Below are 25142 nucleotides of genomic sequence, written 5' to 3' on the forward strand. Positions count from 1 at the left end.
TGAGCGCCCCCCTCTGGCCACTAATTGGGGAAATATGAAATGCAGTCTATGAAACTGTGAAGAGACAAATATGGATTTTGCATAACATGACAAAGGTTCCATCCAGCTTGAACTTTGGGCAATAAATAAGCGCAAAACTGAAGAAGCCATACATAACAAGGACCCTGGAACCAACCGCCTGTTCTTTGTGTTCGAGCTGTTCGCTTCTGTCTGTCACGGCTATTTTACCCAACAGGAACTTAAGCAGTTTGCGATCTCGGGTGGGGCGACAGGAAAAAAAAAAAAATCCTGCCATCAGCCGCAGGCGGCCAACGTGGGTCTTTTTATTTATTATAATTACATTTTCATGTTATGCTTACTATCATCTTTAAACATCGTGCTTGTTGAGAGACAAAAAAAAAAAAAGAAGAGAAAGAGATGTGTGTTGTTATTTTTTATTTTCAACTGAATTTAAAAATCATGCTTTAATAAATTATAGGAATTGTCCATTGATGTAAGTGGATTTCTTGTATTCAACTTGTATTATGAAAGTCTGCTAGCATAATGCTACTAGACATAATGAATACCACCCCGTTGCCCCCACTCTCTATGCGCCCCTGGATGACAATATAGTTTGTTTCAAAAAAGTTTTTTTAAAGGTGCAATTACCTCCTAAAAGACACTGCATTCTTTGATTGAATTGTAAATGCTCCATTTTTTTAAATCAAATTTAGTATATTTTTGTTTGATTGTATAAGTTAAACAACTAAAGAATCTGAAAAGCGATTTTATGACGCAAAATAGACAAGGATCAATTATTAAAACAAAAATAGTCTTGTATATTTTTGATTGGATGACGCACTTAATATGTGTCAGTATTTCCTCTCACTGGAACGTAATCGCACACGCCTTCCTTCTCTTGCGTGCGAGTTAGAATTTCAGCGTCTCGCAGATCGTCGGGTTTCTTCTCACCCACTGGATGAAATTTACGAACTAACGGAGGAATATAAGAATTATCAACCAAACCGCGATGGATATTAAGAGTTTAGCTGCAGTTGTCATTTTACTTGCGTTCTCTTCGACTCAAGTTTTAGCCCAAAATGCCACACCTGGTGTAGGTAAGAAGAAACTGCTTCATTCCCCCTTTTTCTAACATTTTACTTGCGTTAACGTGTACTAATATATAAAGTCGTTTGGCGTCAATGTCATGAGGGTTGAAGACGAAATATTGAAGTCTTGATTGGTTTGTTAGTTTTGGCGTTTTGTCAAAAAACAAAGGTAAACTATTAAACTCACGCCATGTTTTTTCTAATCTATTTCCTCCAAACATGTTTTTCTTTTCAATTCCCATTCTCCTATTTTACAAAAGAAATACCAAACGGTGTTACTTTATCTGCAGTGCCATTTATATATTTATTTTCATTATTTTTTTTTTTTTTGAAAGGGACTGGTGCAAAAGTAAATAAAATAAAAATGGTGGTGTGAAATTACACAACTAAGACTATCTGGGGGCCAAGATTGCCTCCTTGAAGAATTTTTTTTTTTTTTATTCCACTCTTGGTCTCCATGGTGAGATTCCCACTAGGATGAGCAGGACACAACAAACACACCAAGGACCTCATTTCCTCATAAAGGACAAATACTTGAGTACAATTTTCCTCATCTTGAATATTTTTTTTCCTGACACCTTTTTACACCCTCCATTTTAAAACAGATACTTGAATACAATGTGTCTTTTCACCCCTCCAGCCTCAAGAGCTTTTAGCATCATTACTACTTTGTCTGGTAAAGTGAGAAATGTCAACATTGTATTTTAATTGTTATTAATCCACTTCTGACACAGCTTGCGAGTCCATGAACGGGACGAGCTGCGAGCAATGTCTGAGCAACGTGACGGTAAGCAACCTTGAAGGAAATCTTTTATGTTTGCTTCATGTGAGGGAACTCTAAAGAGGCCAAAAGTGCACCACGGCCGCACCTGTCCGACCGGTTTGAGCACTAACTGATCTCATTCTGTGCCTCCCTCCTCCCCCTCCCTTCTTTGTCAATCTTTGAAATTCCTCAGCAGATATGAATCATTATTATCTTTTTTTTTTTTTTTTCTTCCCCCCATAGTGTTTGTGGTGTATCAAAACCAAGTCGTGCGTTACGTATCCAGTGAGGACCATCCTGCCACCGCATTCACTTTGTCCGCTCTATGATGCCCGCTGGGGCCTGTGTTGGAGTAAGATGATACCCTCGCACAATATGCACACACGCTGGTCACAACATTAGGCACACCAATGCAAAAAAAAATAAAAGTAAATAAAATGTCTCACCCGTTTTGGTGCTTTCTCTGCTGCTCAGTGAACTTCCAGAACTTGATCATCACGCTTGCAGTGTTTGGTGGCGTTATCATCATCGCCCTGCTGATCTGCATGTTCTGCTGCTGCAAGTGTGAAAACATTGGGTAAGGCTCTCGTTTCGTAATGCAGCAGAAAAAGAATGACGCATCGTGACTTTTAAAACGCCAAATAGCCTCCCATGCTAACATACAGGAAACATGAGTTCATCACATTCATCACGCTTTGATATCTTTAGAAACCTATGTAAAGGATTTGATGATGTAATGGTTATTTAATTGTTTTTGTTTTTTGCGCCAGATCGTCAAGGTTTGTGTCCAAGATGGAGAGGCAGGTAAACAAGTCAAGCAACAAACAGGAGCAAAGGTAATGAAAATAATTTGGGGGTAAAAAAAATGGTTATGTATTTTTTTAACACAATTTTTATTATTTTATTGTGGTCATGATGTGTCATTGCTTATGTCTCCGCAGGCGTGCCGAGATGAAACAGAGACACGATGACATCAGGAACAAATACGGTGAGGCCTTTTCCTGTGATTGATGGATTATTATAATCATTTTCAACGATGCTAACTTTGAACGTTTTCTACCAGGCCTAAGTGGACCAAATCCATATTCCCGATTTGGATGAGAGGATTTAAACAGCGGGACTTTATTTAACAAAACACCTGTTTATTTTTTGCAGTAATGAATTAATGTAAATTGCCATGTAATTATTAAACAATAGATGCCGATGATGTCATTCAGCCAACAGAGAGGAATGTTTTGTGACGAGACAAGGCTATACAAGAACGATTTTGCTTGTTTTTTTTCCCACTGCTAAAAGCGGCTATGACAAATAATATTTCTCGAGCTTGATGTATTTTTAGATGTTTTCTGACCATACATGATGTCTATAAGCTGATATCAGTCTTAAGTAGTTCGTTTTTATATTTTACCATATTGTTTGGCTCCTGAATAAACATTTGGTGAAGGAAATTTATTCAACTAATTGTAGCATTAAGAACGGGTTTTTTATTTGGACTTTTGTCCTGTTTTAAAATGTTAATTTAAGGTGAATGTGTGTCATTCACTGATACACCTTGTAAAGTATAAAACTGACACCAACCACATTTTGTATTTTGCTTGCATGGCAAAAGTGTGGCTGGAGAAATTATATAATTTTGGTGTTCCTCCTAAAATTGCAATTGCAATTTAATATGCATTTTTTTTCAAGGTGCTTTGTTTCAATTTATTCCCATGAAAAGTTTCCAATTTAGGAATTTCGCAATCCCAGCGGAGTCCTCCCAGTGCGCGTGGCCGAGGATTTTGAAAGAGGGTGGCAGCGCGCGCTCCCGCCTCCGCGCTCCCGCGACTTGGTGGTCACGTGTCTCCAGGCATCCAATTAATTTCACGATAACGTTTAGACGCGCGCTCCCGTCACCGGAGGAAGCTAGCCGAGGACACAAGGCGGCAGGAAGACAAAATAAAATACAAACACGCAGTCAACCGGCTTTTATAGAAATCATCTTTCTTCCTCTGCATTTTGAAATCCGGCAGCCATGTCAGAGGAAAAGCCAAAGGTGAGACTTGGCGTTGTTTAAAAAGGTGATAGCTTATCTAAGCGTTTTTTGCCATGGGGAAATGGCCTGTATTTTGCACGTTTCTCTCAATTGGCGCAGTGTTTGTTTCGCAAATGAACGAGTCTTCCTTAATTTGTGTTGAAATCATCCAACGTTCTGGAGCGTTAACTTCCGACCTCTCTAATTTTTAAATATTAAAATAAATTGGTTTGGGGATTTTTCTTTCTTTCTATTTTGGGGAGGGGAAGGGGGAGGGGGGTTCTCGAAACGGCAGCACGCAATGTGCGCAACTGCCGCAAACCCTCGCCGTCACAATGGGTTAACGACGTGGACATAATACCAAATTGACGCAATGCTTTACGTTATAGAGCCCCGATCGTGTTCGTTTAACTCTCCCTGGGCCTTCTTGTAGCACGTTAGGACGAAACGAGCCTACTTGCGTGGCCCAAATTGCAACGTTTGTGAGCGAGTGACGTCTCTGCTTGCTAGCATCGAAGCCAATGTTAGCGGAATTGGTGCTATGAGGCTGTCGTTTGAGGCCTCGGCTATTGTGTTTATTATTTTCAATTTTACGCTAATGTAATTTTGTGTTTCATCTTTGCCTGTATACTCTTTATTTTTATACACACGTAGTCTTGAATATCCTCATAATGGTATGAACTTACTGTTTCTAAAATGTAATCATTACTTAATAAATATTAATTCTCTGACCTCTGAGTTCGCTTAAGTTTACTTTGCATGATGATTGTTTTACTTTTTAATTGTTTCAAGATCCCCCAATGACCCTTCCGGATTCAGCGATGAATCTTCCCAGCCCTATAGGTGCATGTTTCACGAAACCTGGGCTAAACGCAGACAGTTCTGAAATGTTTCAAGATTCCAAGTTACCACAATTCTATACGTTATACAGGCTTACAGCATCATTGTTGTGTTTTGTTTTGTTTTTTCATTTGCAAACAGCACGTATGGGTTAAACAGAAATGAAATGATGAATAGCTTTCTCCTCTGCTAACTGAATGTTTTGACAAAATATCCACCTCACCTTGGGTATGCGCAGGAGGGCGTCAAGACCGAGAATGACCACATCAACCTCAAGGTCGCGGGGCAGGATGGCTCGGTGGTCCAGTTCAAAATCAAAAGGCACACGGCCCTCAGTAAACTCATGAAGGCGTACTGCGAACGACAGGTGAGATTTGCTACTTGTTTTTGGTGAGGTTTTTAGAAGAGGCCTTATTCTGATCTAAAGATACAACGCGGCCCACACGGTCTAATTTTATCGTCTCGTTCATACAGGGACTCTCACTTAGGCAGATCAGGTTCAGGTTTGATGGGCAGCCCATCAACGAGAACGATACGCCTTCGCAGGTATGTGAGCCTGGCGCTTTTATTCGCTTACGGACAGGATGTCGGTTACAATGGAACCTCAAGACTTGGTAAAAAAAAAAAAATGCCTCTTACCTTTTTTTTTTTTTCCCCCCCCTCTAGCTTGAGATGGAAGACGAAGACACCATAGACGTTTTCCAGCAGCAGACGGGCGGCCGCTGCTAAGCATCCTTCTACCCTGTTGACAGACCCAACTTGCTCAAGCCCACATTCATCACCCTTTTCCATCGCTTCTCTCAGCTATTTATATTGTTATTATTATTCCCTTAAGCTACAGTACATCCGTTGTGATTTATTTTTTTGTGTCCGTACATGGGTGGGGGTACTTAGGGGTTCTCTAACACTGGCGTCGGTTCGGACCAACGATACAACAGCTTTGTCGCCAGTGAGCGTTTTCGGAATCGTCTAGTTTTAAAGTGGGCACATGTTAGCCTGCCGCCGTCAACATGTTATGATTTCTCGCCGCTTTCGCTAAATGACTGTTTATGTTTTTAAGCTCTGACTCTGTGCACACAGTTCAGAATGGGATGTAAGTATCATAACTTTAACATGACCAAACAAGGAACTCAAAGGAAGTCTGTATTTTTGCTTAGTTGCTGCTTTTCTGGTTTCTGCATGTCCAAGAGAGAGAGAGAGACTACTTCCGTACCACCAAGTATTTATTCACACAGCAAGAGGAGGACATGGATTTATGACAGTATATTATTAACACCGCCACCTCACTTGTGTCTGTGTGTGAGTGACTGTTTGTTTGTTTGTTTGTGTGCGTGTGTGGCCTACGATGAAGAACATTTAGCGCAAACGCAACAATAGTTGACATGGGAAGGCATGGGGACATCTCATTAGATCTTCAGATCTAAAGCTTCAGGTTAAGTTAGACATGCTGTAAAATAGTTAACCCTTTATTATTAGAAATAGATGACATTGCCCCTACAGTGTTTTTTGTGTGGTCAGTACATCAGCTGTTTGTTCAAATGAGAGCACACTTACCTAGCCATGGTGGAGTAGCTCAAAAAGTTACAATGGTTGCCCAGGTCTTCTGACGTTTTGTTTCTCTACTGATTTGTATATGATTTGTGGTCTTTTACTACTGTATACAATAAATATAGTTTGGTACTCTGATTTGCTGTTTTGTGTATTAAAAGGTTTAATATCTTACTTGGAAACTCAAACTAGTCTAGTTCCTACAAATTCGAACATTACACCGGCGTGTTGTAGCTGCCTAGCTAACTTACGTGATTCGGTGTCGGCCATGTTAGAAGGGACAACGTTCCCATTAAAAGGCAATAAACTGAATTTTTGGGGAATTTTACGACGTTGCGTGCAACTGTATGCCGAACAATATAGCGGCCGCCTTTGTTTTTCCCTTTCTTGCTATCCACGTGTGACGCGCTGAAGACTCTAGGGGGCGTTGTAACTTTTTCATATACTATAGCAAGAGCGTAGTAACAGAGACGAAGAAGACGAGGAGGCGGAAGTAATAATACTTGTTGTCATCGCACGTGTATTCTCGAGTCACCCATCCTCCTGTGTTGTCAGCAGCAACATGGCGAAGGTTTTGACGAAAAAGCGGACGATGAAGAAGAATCGCAAGAAGACCGTGAGCGTTGTAGACGACAAGCCAGAAGTAAGCTACGATTTTCAAGATGACTTAACAGAAGCTGATGAGACTATCGCTAGTGACTTGGAGCAAGACAGCGATGATGAACGCAAACGGCTAAAGTTAGTGGAGGCTATCAGCTCTCTCGGAGGTGCGAAACGAAAGAAAAAGATCGGGGAGCGATCGGAGCCGGCTGTGCAAAAGTCCGAATATACCGTCAATGCAGAGGGGGAGGGCGACAAAATAAATTTGTCGGATCTCCTGAATTCCATGAACAAAGTCTCAGCTGTTTCGAACCATTCCAAGAAACAGCTGAAAAACCTGCAGCGATGTAAGAAAACTATTGAATGCCCTCTCAGTAGGCAGGAAAGTGAGAGGATCCAGAGAGACCTGGCCTTTCAGAAAGTAGCATCAGAGGTGACCAATTGGGAAAGTGTGATCAAACAGAACCGGACTGCTGAGCAACTTATTTTCCCTTTGAATCAAGAGCCATCCGGGCCTCAGCCGGTGGAGAAGATTGTCACGGGCTGGCAAGCAGAAACTCCCCTTGAACAGGAAATATTTTCCATCCTGTCTGCCAACAACCAACCGACCACCGACCCCATTTTGACCCCTGCCGAGGAGGCTTCCGTGAAGGCCATGAGCCTGATGGAGATGAAGATGCGCCGTGCTGAGCTTCAGAAGGCCAGGGCTCTGCAGACCTACTATGAAGCCAAAGCCCGGCGTACGAAGAAGATCAAGAGCAAGAAATACCACCGAGTGCTCAACAAAGAAAAGCGCAAAGATTTCCTCAAGAACTTTGACGACATGTTGAAAAATGACCCGTCTGCTGCTTTAGAGGAGATCAACAAAATTGAGTTGGGCAGGATGCAAGAAAGAATGTCGTTAAAACATCAGAACAGCGGCAAATGGGCCAAGTCCAAAGCCATCATGGCAAAATACGACCAAAGCGCTCGCAAAGCCATGCAGCAGCAGCTGGAGGTCAACAAAGATTTGACGCAGAAACTCGCCATTGCTTTGAATGACGAGGAAGACGAAACCCCGGAAAATGTGCCCGATTTTATAAACGAAGCACTGCCCGGGACGGATTCCAATCCCTGGATGAAAGGAAAGCTCTCCGAAGATCCCGCCGAGAAAGTGAAAGAGACACGTGACGTCGATTTGACTGCAGAGTCCGCCGGAACTGCTGTAAATGTCGAAGAGGAGGAGGAGAGTGAGGTGGAGGAGACTGAAGAAGAATCTCTCCTGCGCGAGTTTGAGAACCGTCGTAAAATGCGCCGAGATCCTGACACCCTTGAAAAAGAGGACACCAAAAAGTTTGAGGACCGTGGAAAAGTGGAGGAACCCGCAGATGCCTCCCTTCAGCTGACGGGAGGCCAGACGGACCAAATGGAGACTTTGGAGTTCATCGAGCTACTCAATCAAGAGGAGTCAGTTCAACCCGAGAAACCTCCTGTCAAGCCGCAGCCGTCCTCTGAACCAACGAAGAAAAATCGCAACAAAGAAATAACGTTGAAAGAAGTTCTCACGAAAGACGCCGCGGCCATTCTTATGCCGCTCGCTCCGACCACCGTGGTCACGGAGGACTCGGACGAAATGCTCGCTCAGACGGACCTCATTCAAGAAGCCTTCGCCGGCGACGACGTCATCTCCGACTTCATCAAGGAGAAGAAGAATCTGGAGAACGCGGAGAAGCCCAGCGCGGTGGACACGACGCTTCCCGGCTGGGGGGAGTGGGGCGGGGCGGGCCTCGTGCCCTCCCGCCGCAAACGCAGGAAGTTCCGGGTGAAAATGACCCCACCGCCGCCAAGGAAAGACCAAAAACTCCCCGGGGTGATCCTCTCGGAGAAGAGGAACAGCTCGCTCAGCCTTCACCAGGTGAGCATGATGCCGTTTCCTTTCACCAGTCACGTGCAGTTTGAGAGCACCTTGCGCTCTCCCGTGGGCCGCAACTGGAACACGGAACGCACCGTTAAGAAGATTACCAGGCCCGCCGTGGTCACCCAGCTGGGGACCATCATTGAGCCGATGACTCGGGAAGAACTGTTGAAGAGCAACGAAACACAAGCGCAAAGGAAGAGAGTGGGGAGAGACTTAAGAGGAGCTGTTTATGAAAAGTAGGGTGGCAGAGGTGGAACATTTCAGTGGGAGTTTTGTAAATTAGGAGGAAAAATATGTCTAAAAAAAAAAATGGATGATGTGGTTTGATGTTTTTGGTTCATTTGTGACGTGATCATGCAGAAACAACATATTTCATTGTGACTTAAATTTGGAATAAATGAGAATTTGTCAATTGGAATGGTATTTGCTTTCTTGGTCCAGAGGAGGGCGCTCGTGCCCCAGTAATGACGTTAAAACTATCAGGGCAGGGGAGAAAATAGAGCAGTAGAACCTTATTTAAAAGAATGGACGGTAATGAGGAATTCTAATGCACAATTTGAAAGATGCTAAAACATGCACCACTTCAAAAAGAACATTTTTAATATTTTTGAGAAGCACATGAAGAAAGGCTTGACGTGGTTAGTTTATTATTAAATGGTAAATATTATTAATAGTTGTATTGCATTCAGTTCAACAATTATTCCCTTGTTTGCAATTACTCGCTTATGAATTTGTCTTTAAAATAAATATTTTATTCCATTTTTTTTTTGCAAATGTTAACATAGACATTAACATCAAGTCTTCTGTAAGACTGAGAGTCCCCTGAAAACCTGGTAAATAAGTGTGCATGTTTGTGCGTGTGTGTGTGTCTGAACAAGACTGTTTATAAAAAAAAAAAAAAAAAGAGCTGCAGGACGAGTGACAGCTCATTTGCATGGCGGGGGCCTCTTTAAAGGGGGCTGTGCAGGTGCACGGCTTCTCCACACTTCAGTGGATTCCTCTCCAGACACACACCCTCACAGGTCCTCCAGAAACTCCTGTCTTGTTTTCCCCCCTCAACTTTAGGACTTTTTTTTTTTTTCTCTTTCGAGAAGGATGATGTCTAAGATGCTTTTACCAAAAGAACATCCCGCACGGAGACTCTTTGTCAAGGAGATCGAGTAAAGTGAAGAGGCTCGTGGTGATGATGTCATCACTGCTACTCTCCCAGCTGCTTCTGCTCAGCCTCAGGGTCGTTTTCATGACGGCTGACCTTGGGGAACAATGTCCAGGTAAATATTTCCCGCTCTCTCACATAAAGTCTCTCGTAATAACGATGATCCAAGTAATAATATCCGGGAACCCCCCCTCCAGCCATAGAATTCCTCCGGTTTGCCAAATTTGGGATGCCAATTTTGCACTTCCAATTTAATTTGCACCCCTCCCCGCCTTTAAACAAGTACAGACGTGGTCCGACGTTGGGATTCCGTTTTGCAAGCGATTCCCATACGGGAAAACACTCAAACGCTTCGCCACCCAGGGCTATTCCGCACATGGCAGGTATTCCGGCATGCTACGACAATTTTTGAAAATGCAGGAGTTCCCACTGGTTGGCACCCACGTCATAATCCTCAAAACTCAGTAATTTAAAAAGAAAAATAATCATCCCCCAACATTTGTTATACCAACCACTCCACCATGACTAATATTAGTCAACGGCCTCCAGATTCGGTTCCTGTGGATCTTCTATCTGCTGTCCTCAAGAAGGACGCCTCTGCGTTCACGTCAGGGGTTGAGGTGAGGTCATCCGGAGGATTGCGCGGCGTCCATTTCACTGGCCCTCACGATCCCGTCAGCCTGCTCTCCGATTGTGAGCGCTCCCCGAAAGACTTCTCCATCGTGGTTACGCTGAAAGTGGCTCACATGGCACAAAAGGTGAGTGACCCGCACGAGATTTTACACAAGAGTGCCCTCTAGTGGTGTCTTTGTTCCAAGGAACTGTTGAAGTGAGATGAGGAGTTTCCTTGACACAGAATGAGTCTTGTTGCCATGTAGTGGGGTCAATAACGGTTTTTGCTATTCCTGTGGCGGTTCTAGGTGGGGGGGCCAGAGGGGCCTAAAGCCTCCTTAATTCTGTGCCTGGTCTCCCAAGCTCCCCCAAATAGTCTGTGTTCTGAGGATTCACTATAAAATTCCAACTAACATCATTGAGTAGATTATGTTGGATTTTTTTTTTCACCTTCCAGAAAAGTGAGTACATCTTCACCATGATGGACCCGAAAATCACGCTGGAGGAAAAGGACGATGACGAGGGAAGTAGGCTGAGGAACAACGCAGAACACCGCCGACTCCTCCTGGGACTGAGGCTCTCAGGGAAGCGACTGCACTTGCTCTTCAGAGGGGAGCGAGGCGTCACGGAGCAGCAGGTGTTCCGGGGCGCCCAGCTCGCAGACAACCGCTGGCACACCCTGGTTCTGTCCGTCGTCGGTCACCAAGGCAGGCTGACGGTGGATTGTGGCTCACTGCGTGAAATGTAAGTAACCTAGACCTGGATAAAGACCACGGTAGTAGCTTTTATGGTAACCCCGTGGATGCTAACGTCGTCAAAACAAAGCACTGAGAACATGACAGTGTTTTTAAGTTCACATGAACCAGGAAGCAGGATCAACAATCCCAGAATTTTCCTACCCTACCACCCGAGTCCCGTTCGAATGCGCCCCGCGGGGATCGTAGATCATTCAACACAATACCTCAACGGTTCTCGAAATATGCTCACAGCCTCCGGCCATACAATGGCAGCAACCTGACATCGTTTGATAGATGGCTCGGAGTGCCTGAAATATTGCTAGCCGTCAAGATAATATGTATCGTTGACGTCAATTTATGAAACTGCAATCTTTTCTGGCAAGCAGCCTTCCCTCCAGGCCCTTTCCGTCGGACCTCAGCTTTCACCTGTCCAGATTTCACATTGGCAGTCGGGGCAGATGGAAAGGATTGTTTACGGTAAGGCCCGCATTCCTCTCTTGATGGCCCTTCTCATCTACTGACATTGTTCGTCAGAGTAAGGTTTAGGGTTGAATCCACAGGGGCTGTTACGACAGTTGGTTCTGGTCCCGGGTTCTGACGCCACCCATCAGATATGCCCATCTGCCCAAGCTCAACTTGCATCTCTATTTGTTCCACCATTGCTGTTGTCAGATGTCGCCGGGAAGAATCCCGCAAGTCAGCTGATCCCAGGTAAAGTCCATGCAGTATTTGTAGCGTAATATCCAAGGCTCTTCAAAATCTTTTGGAAACCGCCAGAATCCGAGACGAGAGTGTCAGTGGGTTTGGAGCAGATGTGTTCCGAGCCACTCCGAGGCCAGTTGCGGTTTAACCCGCTTAGGAAAGCCCTTTACGTTTGCGATGGGACCTCGTGGGTCACCGTTCTGGAAGGTGAGAAGGCAAAATCATCTTCAGTCTCGGTTTAGAAATGAACAAACGTCTGCATCTTCTCAGATCGTAAACGACTGGACTATGTTGAGGAACGGCAGGTTCTCAGCACCAGCTCAGAGACACATGACATAGAGGTAACTAAAAGCCCTTCTAAAGATCTACGTGTCAGTCCCATCACTTTAGACCAGGGGTCACCAAACTACGGCCCGCGGGCCGGATACGGCCCGCGGGACCGTTTAATCTGGCCCGCCAACCCTGAATAAATTGTATTATTAAACTTTTTTTTTTTTTTTGCTCATTTTGCCTGCAATGACTGCGTTTCCCCAGTAGATGGGGAAGCGCTCGCCTGCGCATTTACTACCGGAAGCCGTGTCAGAAAGCTCGGTGCACACTCACAAGTGCGTGTACGGACATGGCGCACTCGCGCTCTATTTGTATCAGTCCCGAATTTAGAGCGTGGGCTGTGACGACAGCATTCTTGTAATTTGCGCGCTGAGCTTTCAGATGCAGTTTTGCGCTAAAGCCACCCACAAACCTTCCCCTGGAATCCTTCCGTTAAAATGTCGCCCAAGTAAAGCAGTGCCGAGCGTTTAAAAGAGTTGCCAATTTGGCTCGACGTACGCGACGTGACGTTCAGCCACATGAACGTCAACATCTACCCGTCACAGATCGAGGTAAACGGACCAACACCTCGGATCTCGCCTAAGAATTGCCACAACAAATTTTACTCCAGACTATGACGCACTATCAAACTTTAACAAAAAAGACAGCAGTGTCTACAAGCCTACTGGAACCTACAAAAGGATTATAAGGAAGGAACACAAGAACTTTAAGAGACTGCTCATATGTGTCAGAGAGGTTCTGCTCTGACAACTGAGCTGAACTTTTATCTGTTAAGATTGTGCATGGCACAACAGAAAGTTAATGTTCCATGTTTTTTTTTCTATGAAGAACCCAGAGAGAGTTATTTAGTTATTTATTTCCTGTTTTTTCTGTGAAGAACTCAGAGAGGGTTTAGTTATTATTTATTTCATTAATAGTGTTATTATTTGTTTCCTGACTTTTTTTCTGTAAAGAACCTGGAAAGGGTTATTAAATAACCGTTATTTGGTTATGTGTGGCTTTCTGGAAAACAATAATTTTTTTAAGCTCCCCTACGATCGTCACACTTTTTCTGTTACAAACTGCCACCGGCCCGCCATCAGAGAAGGGAAAGGTTATGTGGCCCTCACAGGAAAAAGTTTGGGGACCCCTGCTTTAGACAAAGACCAAAACTTAAGAGCATCTTTGTTTGCTGTCATCTTCAGGTCTTCCAGGTTCAAGGCGTGGGTCTGATGGCTGCCATGGCTCACCGCTCCACAACTTCTGGGTCCGCAGTGTATCGGTGGAGCCAACAAAATGGCTTCCAGCCGTATCAGAATCTTAGCACACACGGAGCGCTGGCGTTGAGACATTTCAACATGGGCAAGAAGGTATGACAAATGAGTTTGTTAGATATTCCACCACCAGCAGCAAAGTTCTTCTCGACAAAGTCTTCTTATTTTGTTCTAGACATTTCTGGTGGTGTCCAACTGCAACATAGGCGCCAGTGTGGGAAAGGAAATCGATGTCTCCGTCATTTACAAGTGGAGCCGAAAAAGCAAACAATTTGTGCGCTTCCAGACTTTGGAGACTCACTGTGCACGTGACTGGGAGGCCTTCAAAATCCATCGACACACATATCTCGTCGTCGCCAATCACAGGAAAGGTAAGAAAAACAAAAAATGCTTGCAATCAAGACTTGGATAATAACTTTTCATTTTGCGTCACGGTTTTTCCCGTAGGTCAAAACAACCACACCATCGACAGCGTGGTTTACAAATGGAACAAGCCAACCAAGTCCTTTGAGGTCCACCAGAGGTTGAGAACGTCAGGGGCTTACGACTGGGAGTCCTTCAAAGTGGGACCTTATCATTTTTTGGTGGTGGCGAACGCCTTCGACGGAGTAACCACGTCAGTAGACTCTGTTATCTACGTTTGGGTCGACGGGAGCTTTCGAGTCCTCCAAACCATTAAGGTACAATCTGTCTTTGTTAGTATGATTTCCTTAGGGGGTAGTAGCAAGGGCCTACAAAACAAATACCGTAATTTTCTGAAGTATAAGTCGTGTTTTTTTTCATAGTTTGGGTGGGGGGGGGCGACTTATACTCAGGAGCGACTTATATACATATATATGTTTTTTTCACTTTTTTGGGCATTTTATGGCTGGTGCGACTTATACTCCAGTGCGATTTATAGTCCGAAAATTACGGTAACCCAAATAATTTTTCAAAAAACTCACATAAAAATTAATTATGTGTTCCCTATGGGGGACAAAAAAAAAATCCCTGGAAAAATCCCCAAAAGTCAATTATCTGGCCTGGCACCTGTGTTCAGGGGGGGGGGGGGGGGGGGGCAGTGCTTCCACGCCCCCCCCTCTAGCTGCGGCACTGACTTAATCTGACATTTTATTTCACAACTATATCACCCAGCTGTGCAATCCAGACTCGCAATTTCCTCGCCGATTTATGCGATGACGGGTTGAAACGCAGTACAACGGTCGTGTTATTGCACTCGGATGGAGGGAACAAACACAAAGACGGCGAGATGAAAACGAGTTAATGATAGGGATGGGGAGAGAAAAGCATCAGGCGTGTGCCCGCTTCCAAAAATAGACTACGCGGGCCGTAGCCGACAGCAAATGTCATACCGCACTTTCTGTGAAACATGTGTTGACACATTGATAGGGCCATAAGGAGATGAGCGTGATTTAGGGGAATTCCACAGCTGAATGAGAAGATTAGTCGGAGAGCAGCCAGAAAAAAAATAATCACATCAAGTCACCCAGAACACTCCGACATATACTCTTGACACTTCCATTTCAGATTTTTTTATTTTATTGTCTTTCTATAGATCTTTACGTCGTGATGTTGCACGTGCAAAAAAAAAAAAAAAAAAAGTTGCAATCATTGAGTGACTGGAAGTTGGAGGTTCTGTTGCCTGGAATTCAGTTTGAAAAGCTGAAATAGTTTTTTTCTTTTCGTGGGTGTTTGCTTGCTTCGCGTGTAAGCCGACCCAACCGCTAATTGCCTGCCTGATTTACAAGTTGTCCTAACACGATTGGAAATAATAGTCTCCCATTAACTGGGCCGGAACTGATCCGGTTGAGTCAGCTCACTTTTACAGCTTTAAATGTTTGCCCACAGACGTCTTTAAACGTTTTTTTTTAATTATTATATATTTATATTTTTTCTTCCGCAGACGTTTTGCGCCACTGACTGGGAGATGTTCCAGATAGGCACACGGGTCTTCCTGGTGGTCGCCAATGGACACCGTCTCCATGGCAACGGACCCGGTCAATATGCCATCAACTCTACTATATATGAGCTGGACATGATCGAGCAGGTGTTTGTCCGTTTCCAGGACATCGTCACATACAGGTATCATTAAAAAGGCCATTTGTACTTCTTTACCTCCCGCTACTGGTGGACAACAGGTGGGACGTGGGCCACAAATGGCCCATTACAGTCTTTGAATGCCCCCAAACCACTAAGAATTAGTGTTAGGCAAAAATATTTCCAAAACTTTTGCTTTCTGCCAACAGCGCAGTGGACTGGGAGTTCTTCAGTCTCGGGGAGGAATATTTCCTGGTTGTCGCCAATTCCTTCAACGGGGAATCGTACTCTCTCAACAGTGTTCTCTACAGGTACTCGTCGTTTCCCGTTTGACATGCAAGGGATTTGGAGGTTCATTTACTCGACACTAATGTGGGTTCTTGCATCGCCCGTGTGAAGGTGGCAGGGCTACGAGGGCTTCGTTCCCGTCCACTGGCTTCCGACTATCGGCTGCAGCGATTGGGAGTTCTTCAGTGCTGGCGGAGACTCTTATCTGATCTACTCAAGTGCCAAAGCGCCTCTCGCCAAAGTGTTCAAGCTGAAAATGTACTGAGCTCATTCACTACCATATTTATGCGTGTGGATGCATGCCCTGTCCATGGGGGCCCCGCAGGAGTCAGCCCACCATGCAAAAACCTCAGAGGAACTCTTATAAAAGGAGGATTGCAAGTGCGCACACTAGTTTGTTCGTTGTATATATGAATTCAGTATTGTCCTCAGAGGACAATTCCAGAACTTTTTCCTACCTTAATGTAAAAACATGCAGTGTGTGTGTATGTGTTTAAAAGTGCCTGCCTGCAGCATGAGGATACATAAGAATGACAGTAAGTTATTAAAAGAACAATAAGCTACTTATCAATTTCTATAAAGGTCACTTTTGTTGACTAGGATATTTTGCACACTATTAAATGTCAATTGTTCACTATCTTGGTCGTGTCAGTAAATATTATTTAGTAAGGCCCCCCGCTTAGACTGAAGAAACAGACTTTTTAAATTTGTTTCCTGACTGGGAATAAAACATAGGTCACAGCAGCGAGAGTGCCGAATACAATCGACTGGAACACCTGGAAGATGTCATATGACTTAAAAAAAAAAAAAATTATTGTTTGGTTTGCTATTTTAACTACAACTTCCTGTTAATTGTAATTAAAAAATCCGAATATAGAAAATTGTTATTGCACGCAACGGATATGACGTCACTGCGTTATTCCCCCCCCCCAAACGAAACTACAAGCCCCACAATGCTTCGCGTCGACGTTCGTGCCGAAAAACAAGATGGCTGCCCACTGTTCACCGGCGGCATTTGTATTTACGTTCGCCGCTTTAAGACCTAAAGTGGATAAACAGGACTGTCTAAACAGTGTCGAGTAGATAAACAATTACCTAGTTTATTCCTATATCGAAACGCTTGGTCCGTTTTTTACTTGACGTCGCTCGTTAAGGATAGACGGACTTTTTCTGTTTCCTTTTACCTGTGCTGTCGAGCCAGGTGAGCCGAACTTGTTAGTTAGCTTTTTTGGACGCATTTACCAGCCCCGGCCGGTCGCTATGTTCATCCCCGTCAAGTCGTCTTATTTTCGCGTCAGTCCGGCAATTGTCAACCGAGAACTGGGCAAGACCAAGATGAGATAGCGGGACGCAGCTGGCGCGTTTACCAAGCAACACAAAAGCCAACGAAACGTCATGTTTGGGAATCTATTTGAGGAGGATGGCGATGAGGCTGAAGGAGCCTTCTCCTCGGGGGGGACGAGAGTTGCCAAAGCGGGAGACGAGCCCCCAGCTCCCCGAGGAAGAAGCAAACTGTGCGGCATTCGGAACCAGGGAGGGACGTGCTACCTCAACTCCCTGCTCCAGACCCTCCTCTTCACCCCTGAGTTCAGAGGTGAGGCTGCGGATGGGATGACAAAGATCTTGTCTTCTTAAATTCCTGTGTGCATGTGTGTGCAGAGGAGCTCTTTGCATTGGGGACTGATGAGTTAGGAAGCCTTGAAGATAAAGACAAACCTGGGGCCAAAGTAAGTGTTGAAAAGTCCAACAGCGCTTTTAGGAACACTCAAAGCTCCATTCCAATGTCCAGTGTCTCTCCACACAACCATTGTCCATGGTAGTCACAAGGTTTCTTCCTGTAGGTCCGTGTCATCCCTCTGGAGCTTCAGAGACTTTTTGCCCGTCTTTTGCTTGTGGACCAACAGAGCGCCTCCACGGCTGACCTCACTGACAGCTTCGGCTGGAACAGCAATGAGGTGTGTGCGCATGGAGAAGACAAAAGCAAATTGTTGAATCCTTAAATTGTGTTTTCGTTACACTATAGAGAACAAACCAACACGACGTGCAAGAACTGAACCGGATTCTGTTCAGCGCTCTGGAGAAATCCCTTGTGGGCACCTCCGGCAGCACGCTCATCCACCGCCTGTACCACGGCATCATCGTCAACAGCATCGCTTGCAAGGAGTGCGGCAACGTTAGCCAACGTCAGGTCCGCGAAACACACTGACGATGTGACGATGATTCCTTTCTACGGGAATCAATAATCGGTGCGCTCTACACCTTAGGAGGACTTCCTGGATCTGACGACGTGCGTCTGCGGCATGTCCAGTCTTGAGGAGGCTTTGTGGAGCATGTTTGTGGAGGAGGAGTTGTTCCAAGGCAATAATCTGTACAGATGTGCAATGTGTGACAAATTGGTCACTGCTGCTAAGGTAAAAACTACTTGAGTGTCAAAATAAAACTGATTTTTTTTTTCTTTCTCTCCAATTGAAATAATTGACATTTTTATCAGTCTGCCAAGTTGAAGAAGCTCCCCCCGTTCATGACCATGTCCTTGCTGAGGTTCAGCTTTGACTGTAATAAGTGCGAGCGCTACAAAGAGACGGGCCGCTACAGCTTCCCACTCACCATCAACCTACGGCCATTTTCTCAACAGGTACAAACGGAAACTTTTTCACGTGATTGACATCATCGTGTGTCAATGCTGATTAAACGTCATGTCCCAGTGCTTTTGCGTCCTTGCAGACGGACGGAGATGATGCCGACTACTCCTACGAGCTGTTCTCCGTCATTATCCACAAGGGCGGCTGCCATGGCGGCCATTATCACGTTTACATTAAGGACATCGAGTGCCTAGGTGTCTGGGAGCCGGCGGTGAGATAACAAAACTACAAAAGGCAGGACTGGATCCGAGAATCAAACTAATCTCCTCTGTGTGTTTGTCAGGAGGATGACACCGACAAAAAAAAGGCTCCTCCGAAGGCCAAGCAGCGAGTGAAGGACCTGCCTGAGAGCAAACTCAATGAAAATGACCCTCTGAGTGTCCTCACTGCTATTATTGAGCAGGTATGAAAAAAATCCACACTTGTGTGCAGCTGTGGTGGTGATTCCGTAATTCATTTTCTAGGAGCCATCAAAGAGCATCCGGTTAGACCAATTGGGTCAGAAACTCATGGAGAAGCTCGGTTCCTCCTGGGGCAAAGCCTTTAAGAAAGACTATGGCCCCATTGCCAAGGTGTGTGTATTTTTTTTTAATCTAATTAGAATGCGGAAGGTGTGAAGCAAAAGGTTCAGCATTAACTTGCCTCCAATTCCAGTCAGAACAATTAAAATGCAATTGAACAAAATAGAATGAACTGCCAAACCTCATGGCACGGGCATTGCGTTTTTGGTTGCGTGTGACTCAGTCTTTTCACAAGGCTCCTTTTTTGTCGAAGGGAAAACAGTTGAACTAACTTGTTCCTGATTTCTTCACCCAATAAAACAGTTCCTGCAGTCACACAGTGAGGTTTTCATGTTGGTATCCAACGGTGCCCAAGTAGCACTGACGACAGAAAGCCCCATGAGCGAGCCCCCTGGTCCTGCCCACCCCCCCGCTGCTGCAGGCCCACAAGGTGACACCGTTGCCGAACTGGAGCGCCAACAAGAGGTCCACTAGAACCATAATAGAATAAGTGAAGTGACCCTCTTGGTGGATATTAAGTGATGAAGTTGTGGTTCTGCAGGCAAGCCACTGGTTTGACCTGAACGACTCCGCCGTGACCTCTATCCGGGAGTCGGACATTGAAAAGCAGTTCCAGGGCAAAGAGAGCGCCTACATGCTGTTCTACAGGAAGAGTCAGCTGCAGCGGCCCACAGAAGGTAACAAACGCAAATAAAATCTGACAAGACCACTAAAGAAACTGAAGACTCTTTTCCTTTGCAGCACTGAGCAGCCCTCACTATAAAGTTCCTCATCATCTCATCCAGATGGCACAGGAAGAGAACGTCAAGCTACAGCAGATGCGGTACAGAGAATTTCACAACCCACAAAAGTCATAAAAAGACGGATTTAAAAAAAAAAAACGAATAGCTGTGCTGCAAATCACAAGACCTCAATGATGCGAGTGTGATAAAAAGTTAACATCGTTCCCAATCACAGGGAGGAATACGAGGCCAGCAATAACCACGTGGAGCTGCGTGTCCACCTAGCCTCTTCTTATAGGCTGATCAACGGAGCCCTGCAGCCAATCAACAGCGAGCCCAATCCCGGCACTGCACTTCTTTTCGACCGCAGAAAGACTGTGGGAGAGTTCCGATTGGCTATCTATGAGGTATTTATTCCCCCCCAAAAACATTTGGCTTAATGACCGGCAGCTCAAATAAGCAGCGTCTTGTCATTAGCAACAAGAACAATGGGAGGGTGACATGGTTGTGACCTTGGCCAAGATGCTTCCAGCGGGTCTTCACCTGTACAAGACCCTCACAGGTGAGACATTTGAGTAGAAGGCCTCGGGGTTACAATGAAGCACGTCTCTTTACATTTTATATTCACTTGTTACAGATGACAGCGTGTCACTGTGCAGTGCAGGCATCGATACAAACCCTGACTTGTTTGTATGGAATGGACTCGAGGTGAGAAATTAATCCAAACTGTTCGCTAAAGTGGAACTAAAGTGTTATTTTTTTACATAGTGGTGCATTGCTGCCCTCTGCTGGCGGATTGTGCTCATTACTCCTTAAAGACTCATCAACACCTCCCACCAAAATTACATAAACTAATGGAGTTATTCTTGGCATTTCATGAGTTAAGAAACAAATAACACAAATTATAAACATTGGAATTAAATGGTGAAAAGATCCAATCGGAATAATTGAACTGTTTCATTTGGGACAAGCTAAAGCAACTGTGATCTTTTCAGGTATGTGGCGCAAGTGTCCTAACCGGAGTCGAATGGGAGCCGGTGCTGCTCACCGTCGTCCGACCCTCCGTCGAGGCGAGAGATGAGCCGGAGGGGCCGGCGATCGACGAGACGGGCGACAATACGAACGGCGGCGAGGGTCTCAAAAAAGAGGCGAGGGCGTTCGCCGGCGGCGCCACCCTCAGTGAAGTGCGGGAAGCTCTGGGCGAGCCCGCCGGCAGTCTGCTGTGTCAGGAGCAGACGGACGCCAAAGGAGGACAGCGTGCGGGCGGAGGCTCCAGCGGGTGGCGGATGTTTTCGCCCGACGACATGGTCCGGACCCTCAAGGAGCTGTCGCTTAAAGACGGCGACGCCATGTTGGTGCTGGAGCCGCAGTCTTTTGATAATGGGTAAATCACATGACGTTAGTTGTATTTTCAGCATGGCTCACTTTGGCTCCTGTTTTTTTCAGCATTTTCACCGTCAACGGAGACGTGATCACCGTGATGACGCCGTCCGATTGTCGCTGGCTCCAAGTGGACTTTCAAGCGCAGGGTGGCGGCGACGCAGACGAGAGGCGTAGAGTCAAGGTTCCCGCCGCGGGCGATACGGTTAGCCATTTATTACGTTGTTTATTTTATCTGCGTTAAATCAAACGTTTGAGATTGTACGTTTGTTTGTGTGTCTGCAGCTGCTGTGTGAGGTCAAGCAGAGAGCCATAAAGGAGCTGCAACTCCCAGGCAAGTAGAACCTGATGTCAAAAACCGGACAACAACCCATGAAGAGCATTTGGCGTTTGGCTGGCCGCACTTTCTGTGGAAATGAAAATGACGTGCAGTGACTATTCATTTGGACTTTGTAAGTTTCCATCTTCTCTTTGCCAGGTGCAGACTACTGCTTGCGACAGATGGACAGCAGTGGGAAACTCCTTCCTCCAGGTAGTGTGTTTGATGCGTGTTGCTTCATGGCTGCACACGGGCTGGGAACTCCCCCCCTCATTTAGAAAACACCCCTCGCGCTCGCTCTGTCATTGTCGGCCCTCATTAAATTCTTAAAAGCTACGGCTGCCTTTTAATTTTCCAGCCTTTGAAACTAGGCAGAGTTGTGACACCTCTCCTTCTGCTTGAACAGTAAGCGAGGACCTGTGCGTGCGCGACGCCGGCGTGCGGCTCATGACCACCATGATGCTTTGCGTGGGACGTGCCCCCAAGGCTTCGCAGGTTTGTTTATCTTCTTGATGGGTATAATGCAGGTACCTTCTAAAAATAAGCATTGATGTTTCTTTGCAGCTTTTCCTGCACTTTTCTGTCGGTTCAGCGCCACCTACTGGAATACTGGAGATGGACATAAACATAGAGAAGACCTGCACTGTTAAAGAGGTAAGAATCACTGAGGGAGAAAATGAAGCTTAAGGTTTGCTTCATTTAGGGAGAGTTTGCAATTTCCAACCTCTTTTTTTTTCTTTTTTCTTTTAATTTGCAGTGTCTACAGATAGCGCTTAATGCTTTTGGAATCGATGGTAAACTTCAGTTTTTTTTCTTTTATCATGTAAGTTTGACTTTCTGATTGTAAAAGTTGAATGTTTGCAGGAACCTGTTGGCACTTGAGAAGGCTCGACTGGTGTGAGGAGTTGGGAGAGCCGCTGAACGACGAGGTGTGTGTCGAAAGAACCGCGTCGCTGTATATCCTCTCGAACTAATCGTTGCCTCTGTGACACTTTTGGATCGTTCCTCCTCAGGATGCATCTCTGTCAGAGTTGAAGATAAACAACGGAGAAACACTCGTCATCTCAGAAGGACGACTTCCTCCAAAAGTAATTCCAACATCTGGTATTTATAATTAGTGCATGTTTGTCCTCCATAGTATTGTCATATTCCCACCCTAACCCTAACCCCCCCCCCCCCCCCCCCCCCCATCAGGGCTTTCTTGAGCTGTCCGTCTGGCTGTATCGGGGACCTGTTTCCATAGCAACAGATATGAACCACACCGACAACGGCCCAGCTGAGAAGGATCACGCCGCAGATCAAACTGATTCTCACCCGTCCGATCTTACGAGTGTCGGCCAGGTGGAGATATCAGTCGAAGGCAGTCTGGAGGACCTCAAGACTCAGGTTGCTCTGAAAGTCCCGGATGAAGTGGCCCAGTCAGAAACATGATTTGGAAACAATATGTCGCTTATTTGTTTACCAGGTGTTGACGCTTCCAGCTTTACAGAACACGTGTGCGCCCGCAAACTTTTTGCGGGCGTGGGAGATGGAGGGACGCAGCCTGGCTCGCATCCTCAGAGGAAACCAAATCACACTCAGGCAAATTTTTCAAATAGAATGAATAAGAAAAGATCTGGAATGTGGTATTGTCACTTGATGCTTTGTCTCCTATCTTCGCAGGAAGCTCAAGATAACCAGCGGCTCAAATATTTGCGTGCAACAGCTGTTAAAAGCGGAAGATCTCGGGTAAGAGAAATTTCCCTTTTACTTTACATTTTGGTGTGCGATTGCGTCATTGAAGTAAGATCGATTTTTCCTGCTTTGACAAAGCCCCAAGGAAATTGTGCTGAATGTCAAGATGGGAGTACCAGGGAAGCGCTGCTACTATCCGGCAGAGGAGCTGATCTGGGACGCTTCGAGGGACCCATCGCCCGCCGGCTTGCGTACCTTTGTGGCTGAGAGCTACGGCTTGCCCGCTGCTTCTCTTCGGTTGGCCAAGCAGCAGCCGCACAAACAAACCTGGGAAGAAATCTGCAGCTGGGTGAGTCATGGCTTTTAATTGTCTATAGATTCCGCAAGATGGCGACAAAGCATGACATGAAGCTCAACACAGTCTCTTACCACCATGAGTCCGCTAGATGGCGCCAATGAAATACTTTTAAAAAGCCTTTTTCTTGTTTGGCCTGTGCAATTCAGCAAAGTCTATTCCTGTAATCATCGTTGCTGTTAATTTGACTGTTTTTTTTTTCTTACAGAGCAGCCAACTTTCCAAGAAGAAAAAGAAGAAGAAGACAGATTCACTATTAGGAGCACCGTTTCATCTAAAGGATGGCGACGTGATAGGTGTCAGGGTAAAACAAAACTCAAATGAGAGAAAGTTTACAAAAGGAATGAAAAGGAAGTCCTTTTAAAATCAAATCATTTTAATGTTTTTTTTGTGTCCTGTTTACAGAACCTTTTGATCGACAGCAAGGACTTTGACATTTGGGAAGACGAACAAGAGCAAACAGAGCAACAACACAAAGGGTAAAAAAAAAGGGAAGTGCTTTTTTTGTCACTCCCTTTTGAAGACCCATTCGTAATTTTCTATGATAATACCCGTGAAGTCAGACATGTTGAATTGAATACTGATTTTGGGCTTTTTTTTTTTTTAGAGATCGGGCTGGAAGCTCAAACTGCGCTGGATCACAAACAAAGGCGCCCAAAAGGCCCGAGGTGGCGCTATCCATCAATGTCGGCGTCTTCAGCAGCAACTGCCACTAGCGCACAGCCGATGGCGCCCTGTTGCATAACAGAGACAATCCTCGAAGAAGAACTGGACAGCTTCTTGAAAGTTTATTGACCAGCCACTCAAGTACCAACAATACTGTAGATTGTACATAATGTGGTTGGAACTTTTTTTGTTTAATTCAGGATAATGATGTAACGCTTCAAAAGGGAACGAGAGGGAGAAGAGGCCTTTACTGTACATTGACGAGCATCGGTGCCGTTGACCCTCCCTACCTCACTCTTGCAGTCTACCTCCGCTGACCTCCCCCCCCCCGTGTTTTTTAAGCGCATCAAACTGCCAACCAATCCTGAAATGTTAAAGGTCCCATGCAACTATTTTTTATTTAGGTTTTTAAATCTCTTATAAGTTCATTTATGTCAGATTTGCAAGATAATTATAAATATGTGAATGAGCTTTTCTCTGATTGGTTTGGTTAGTTACAAATATGTGGCCGTCTTGTGGCTTCAGTCTCGGTCATGTCCCAGACTTGCCTTGACCTAAGTTGGACATGAAATGATGCAAGAATTTGACCTTTCATCATTATTTATTTTGGGGGTTTCAAGTATTGAAAAAAAAAAAAAAAATCTTCATTGGCTAAACGGTTTAAAGAAATTTTTGAAAGCATTTTGCAGGGGCACCAATGTTTTTTTTTTTTTAATAATAACTTGTGATGGTCTACAAAAGTAAATATTTATCTTGGAAAATTAAATGTTCTTGCATGGGCTGTGAGAATTTGTAATTCATCAATATGACATTTTTGAATGAGAAAAAGATCTTTTTGTTTTGTTGCTGTAATAATCTCACTGTAAGCAGTGCCAACAATTATGGCTGATGATAAATGATCAGTACATATTTTAGAGTATTTTCCTCAATAGGTTTTACTGTAAAATGTATTATCCAAATAAAAGTATCCAGAATAAACGTATTCAATTTTGGTTTGCGCT

General features: G+C 44.9%; 5 protein-coding genes across 5 annotated transcripts; all 5 read left to right on the forward strand.

The window, feature by feature from the left end:
* Positions 1-863: 863 nt before the first annotated feature.
* pttg1ipa (PTTG1 interacting protein a) lies at positions 864-3299 on the forward strand. The gene is made up of 7 exons (XM_061300517.1): positions 864-1097; positions 1823-1875; positions 2095-2203; positions 2326-2428; positions 2622-2687; positions 2793-2839; positions 2915-3299. The coding sequence occupies exons 1-7, from the start codon at positions 1010-1012 to the stop codon at positions 2950-2952; spliced, it is 504 nt and encodes a 167-aa protein (XP_061156501.1). The 5' UTR covers positions 864-1009; the 3' UTR covers positions 2953-3299.
* A 415-nt stretch (positions 3300-3714) lies between these two features.
* On the forward strand, positions 3715-6388 carry sumo3a (small ubiquitin like modifier 3a). The gene is made up of 4 exons (XM_061300523.1): positions 3715-3883; positions 4941-5069; positions 5177-5248; positions 5369-6388. Exons 1-4 carry the CDS (start codon positions 3863-3865, stop codon positions 5429-5431), a joined length of 285 nt encoding a protein of 94 aa, XP_061156507.1. The 5' UTR covers positions 3715-3862; the 3' UTR covers positions 5432-6388.
* Positions 6389-6720: 332 nt separating this feature from the next.
* Positions 6721-9165, forward strand: si:dkey-251i10.3 (uncharacterized protein LOC553498 homolog). The gene has a single exon (XM_061300417.1). It carries the CDS (start codon positions 6813-6815, stop codon positions 8985-8987), a length of 2175 nt encoding a protein of 724 aa, XP_061156401.1. The 5' UTR covers positions 6721-6812; the 3' UTR covers positions 8988-9165.
* Positions 9166-9743: 578 nt separating this feature from the next.
* tspeara (thrombospondin-type laminin G domain and EAR repeats a) lies at positions 9744-16501 on the forward strand. The gene is made up of 13 exons (XM_061300420.1): positions 9744-10018; positions 10453-10661; positions 10973-11259; positions 11639-11729; positions 11813-11963; positions 12030-12161; positions 12225-12295; positions 13469-13633; positions 13713-13908; positions 13985-14217; positions 15441-15619; positions 15784-15885; positions 15974-16501. The coding sequence occupies exons 1-13, from the start codon at positions 9931-9933 to the stop codon at positions 16125-16127; spliced, it is 2058 nt and encodes a 685-aa protein (XP_061156404.1). The 5' UTR covers positions 9744-9930; the 3' UTR covers positions 16128-16501.
* Positions 16502-16829: 328 nt separating this feature from the next.
* On the forward strand, positions 16830-25133 carry usp40 (ubiquitin specific peptidase 40). Its single transcript, XM_061302255.1, has 31 exons — positions 16830-17456; positions 17522-17589; positions 17704-17817; positions 17886-18050; positions 18127-18273; positions 18354-18497; positions 18587-18715; positions 18788-18907; positions 18969-19076; positions 19329-19490; positions 19567-19702; positions 19767-19848; positions 19983-20154; positions 20225-20309; positions 20385-20455; positions 20743-21131; positions 21194-21332; positions 21413-21461; positions 21606-21659; positions 21853-21941; positions 22011-22100; positions 22204-22240; positions 22311-22375; positions 22460-22534; positions 22641-22832; positions 22912-23027; positions 23109-23174; positions 23259-23469; positions 23684-23779; positions 23881-23954; positions 24083-25133. The coding sequence occupies exons 1-31, from the start codon at positions 17258-17260 to the stop codon at positions 24189-24191; spliced, it is 3753 nt and encodes a 1250-aa protein (XP_061158239.1). The 5' UTR covers positions 16830-17257; the 3' UTR covers positions 24192-25133.
* Positions 25134-25142: the final 9 nt, after the last annotated feature.

This window comes from Syngnathus typhle, linkage group LG16, assembly GCF_033458585.1.
Source record: "Syngnathus typhle isolate RoL2023-S1 ecotype Sweden linkage group LG16, RoL_Styp_1.0, whole genome shotgun sequence".
NCBI classification, from domain to species: Eukaryota; Metazoa; Chordata; class Actinopteri; order Syngnathiformes; family Syngnathidae; genus Syngnathus; species Syngnathus typhle.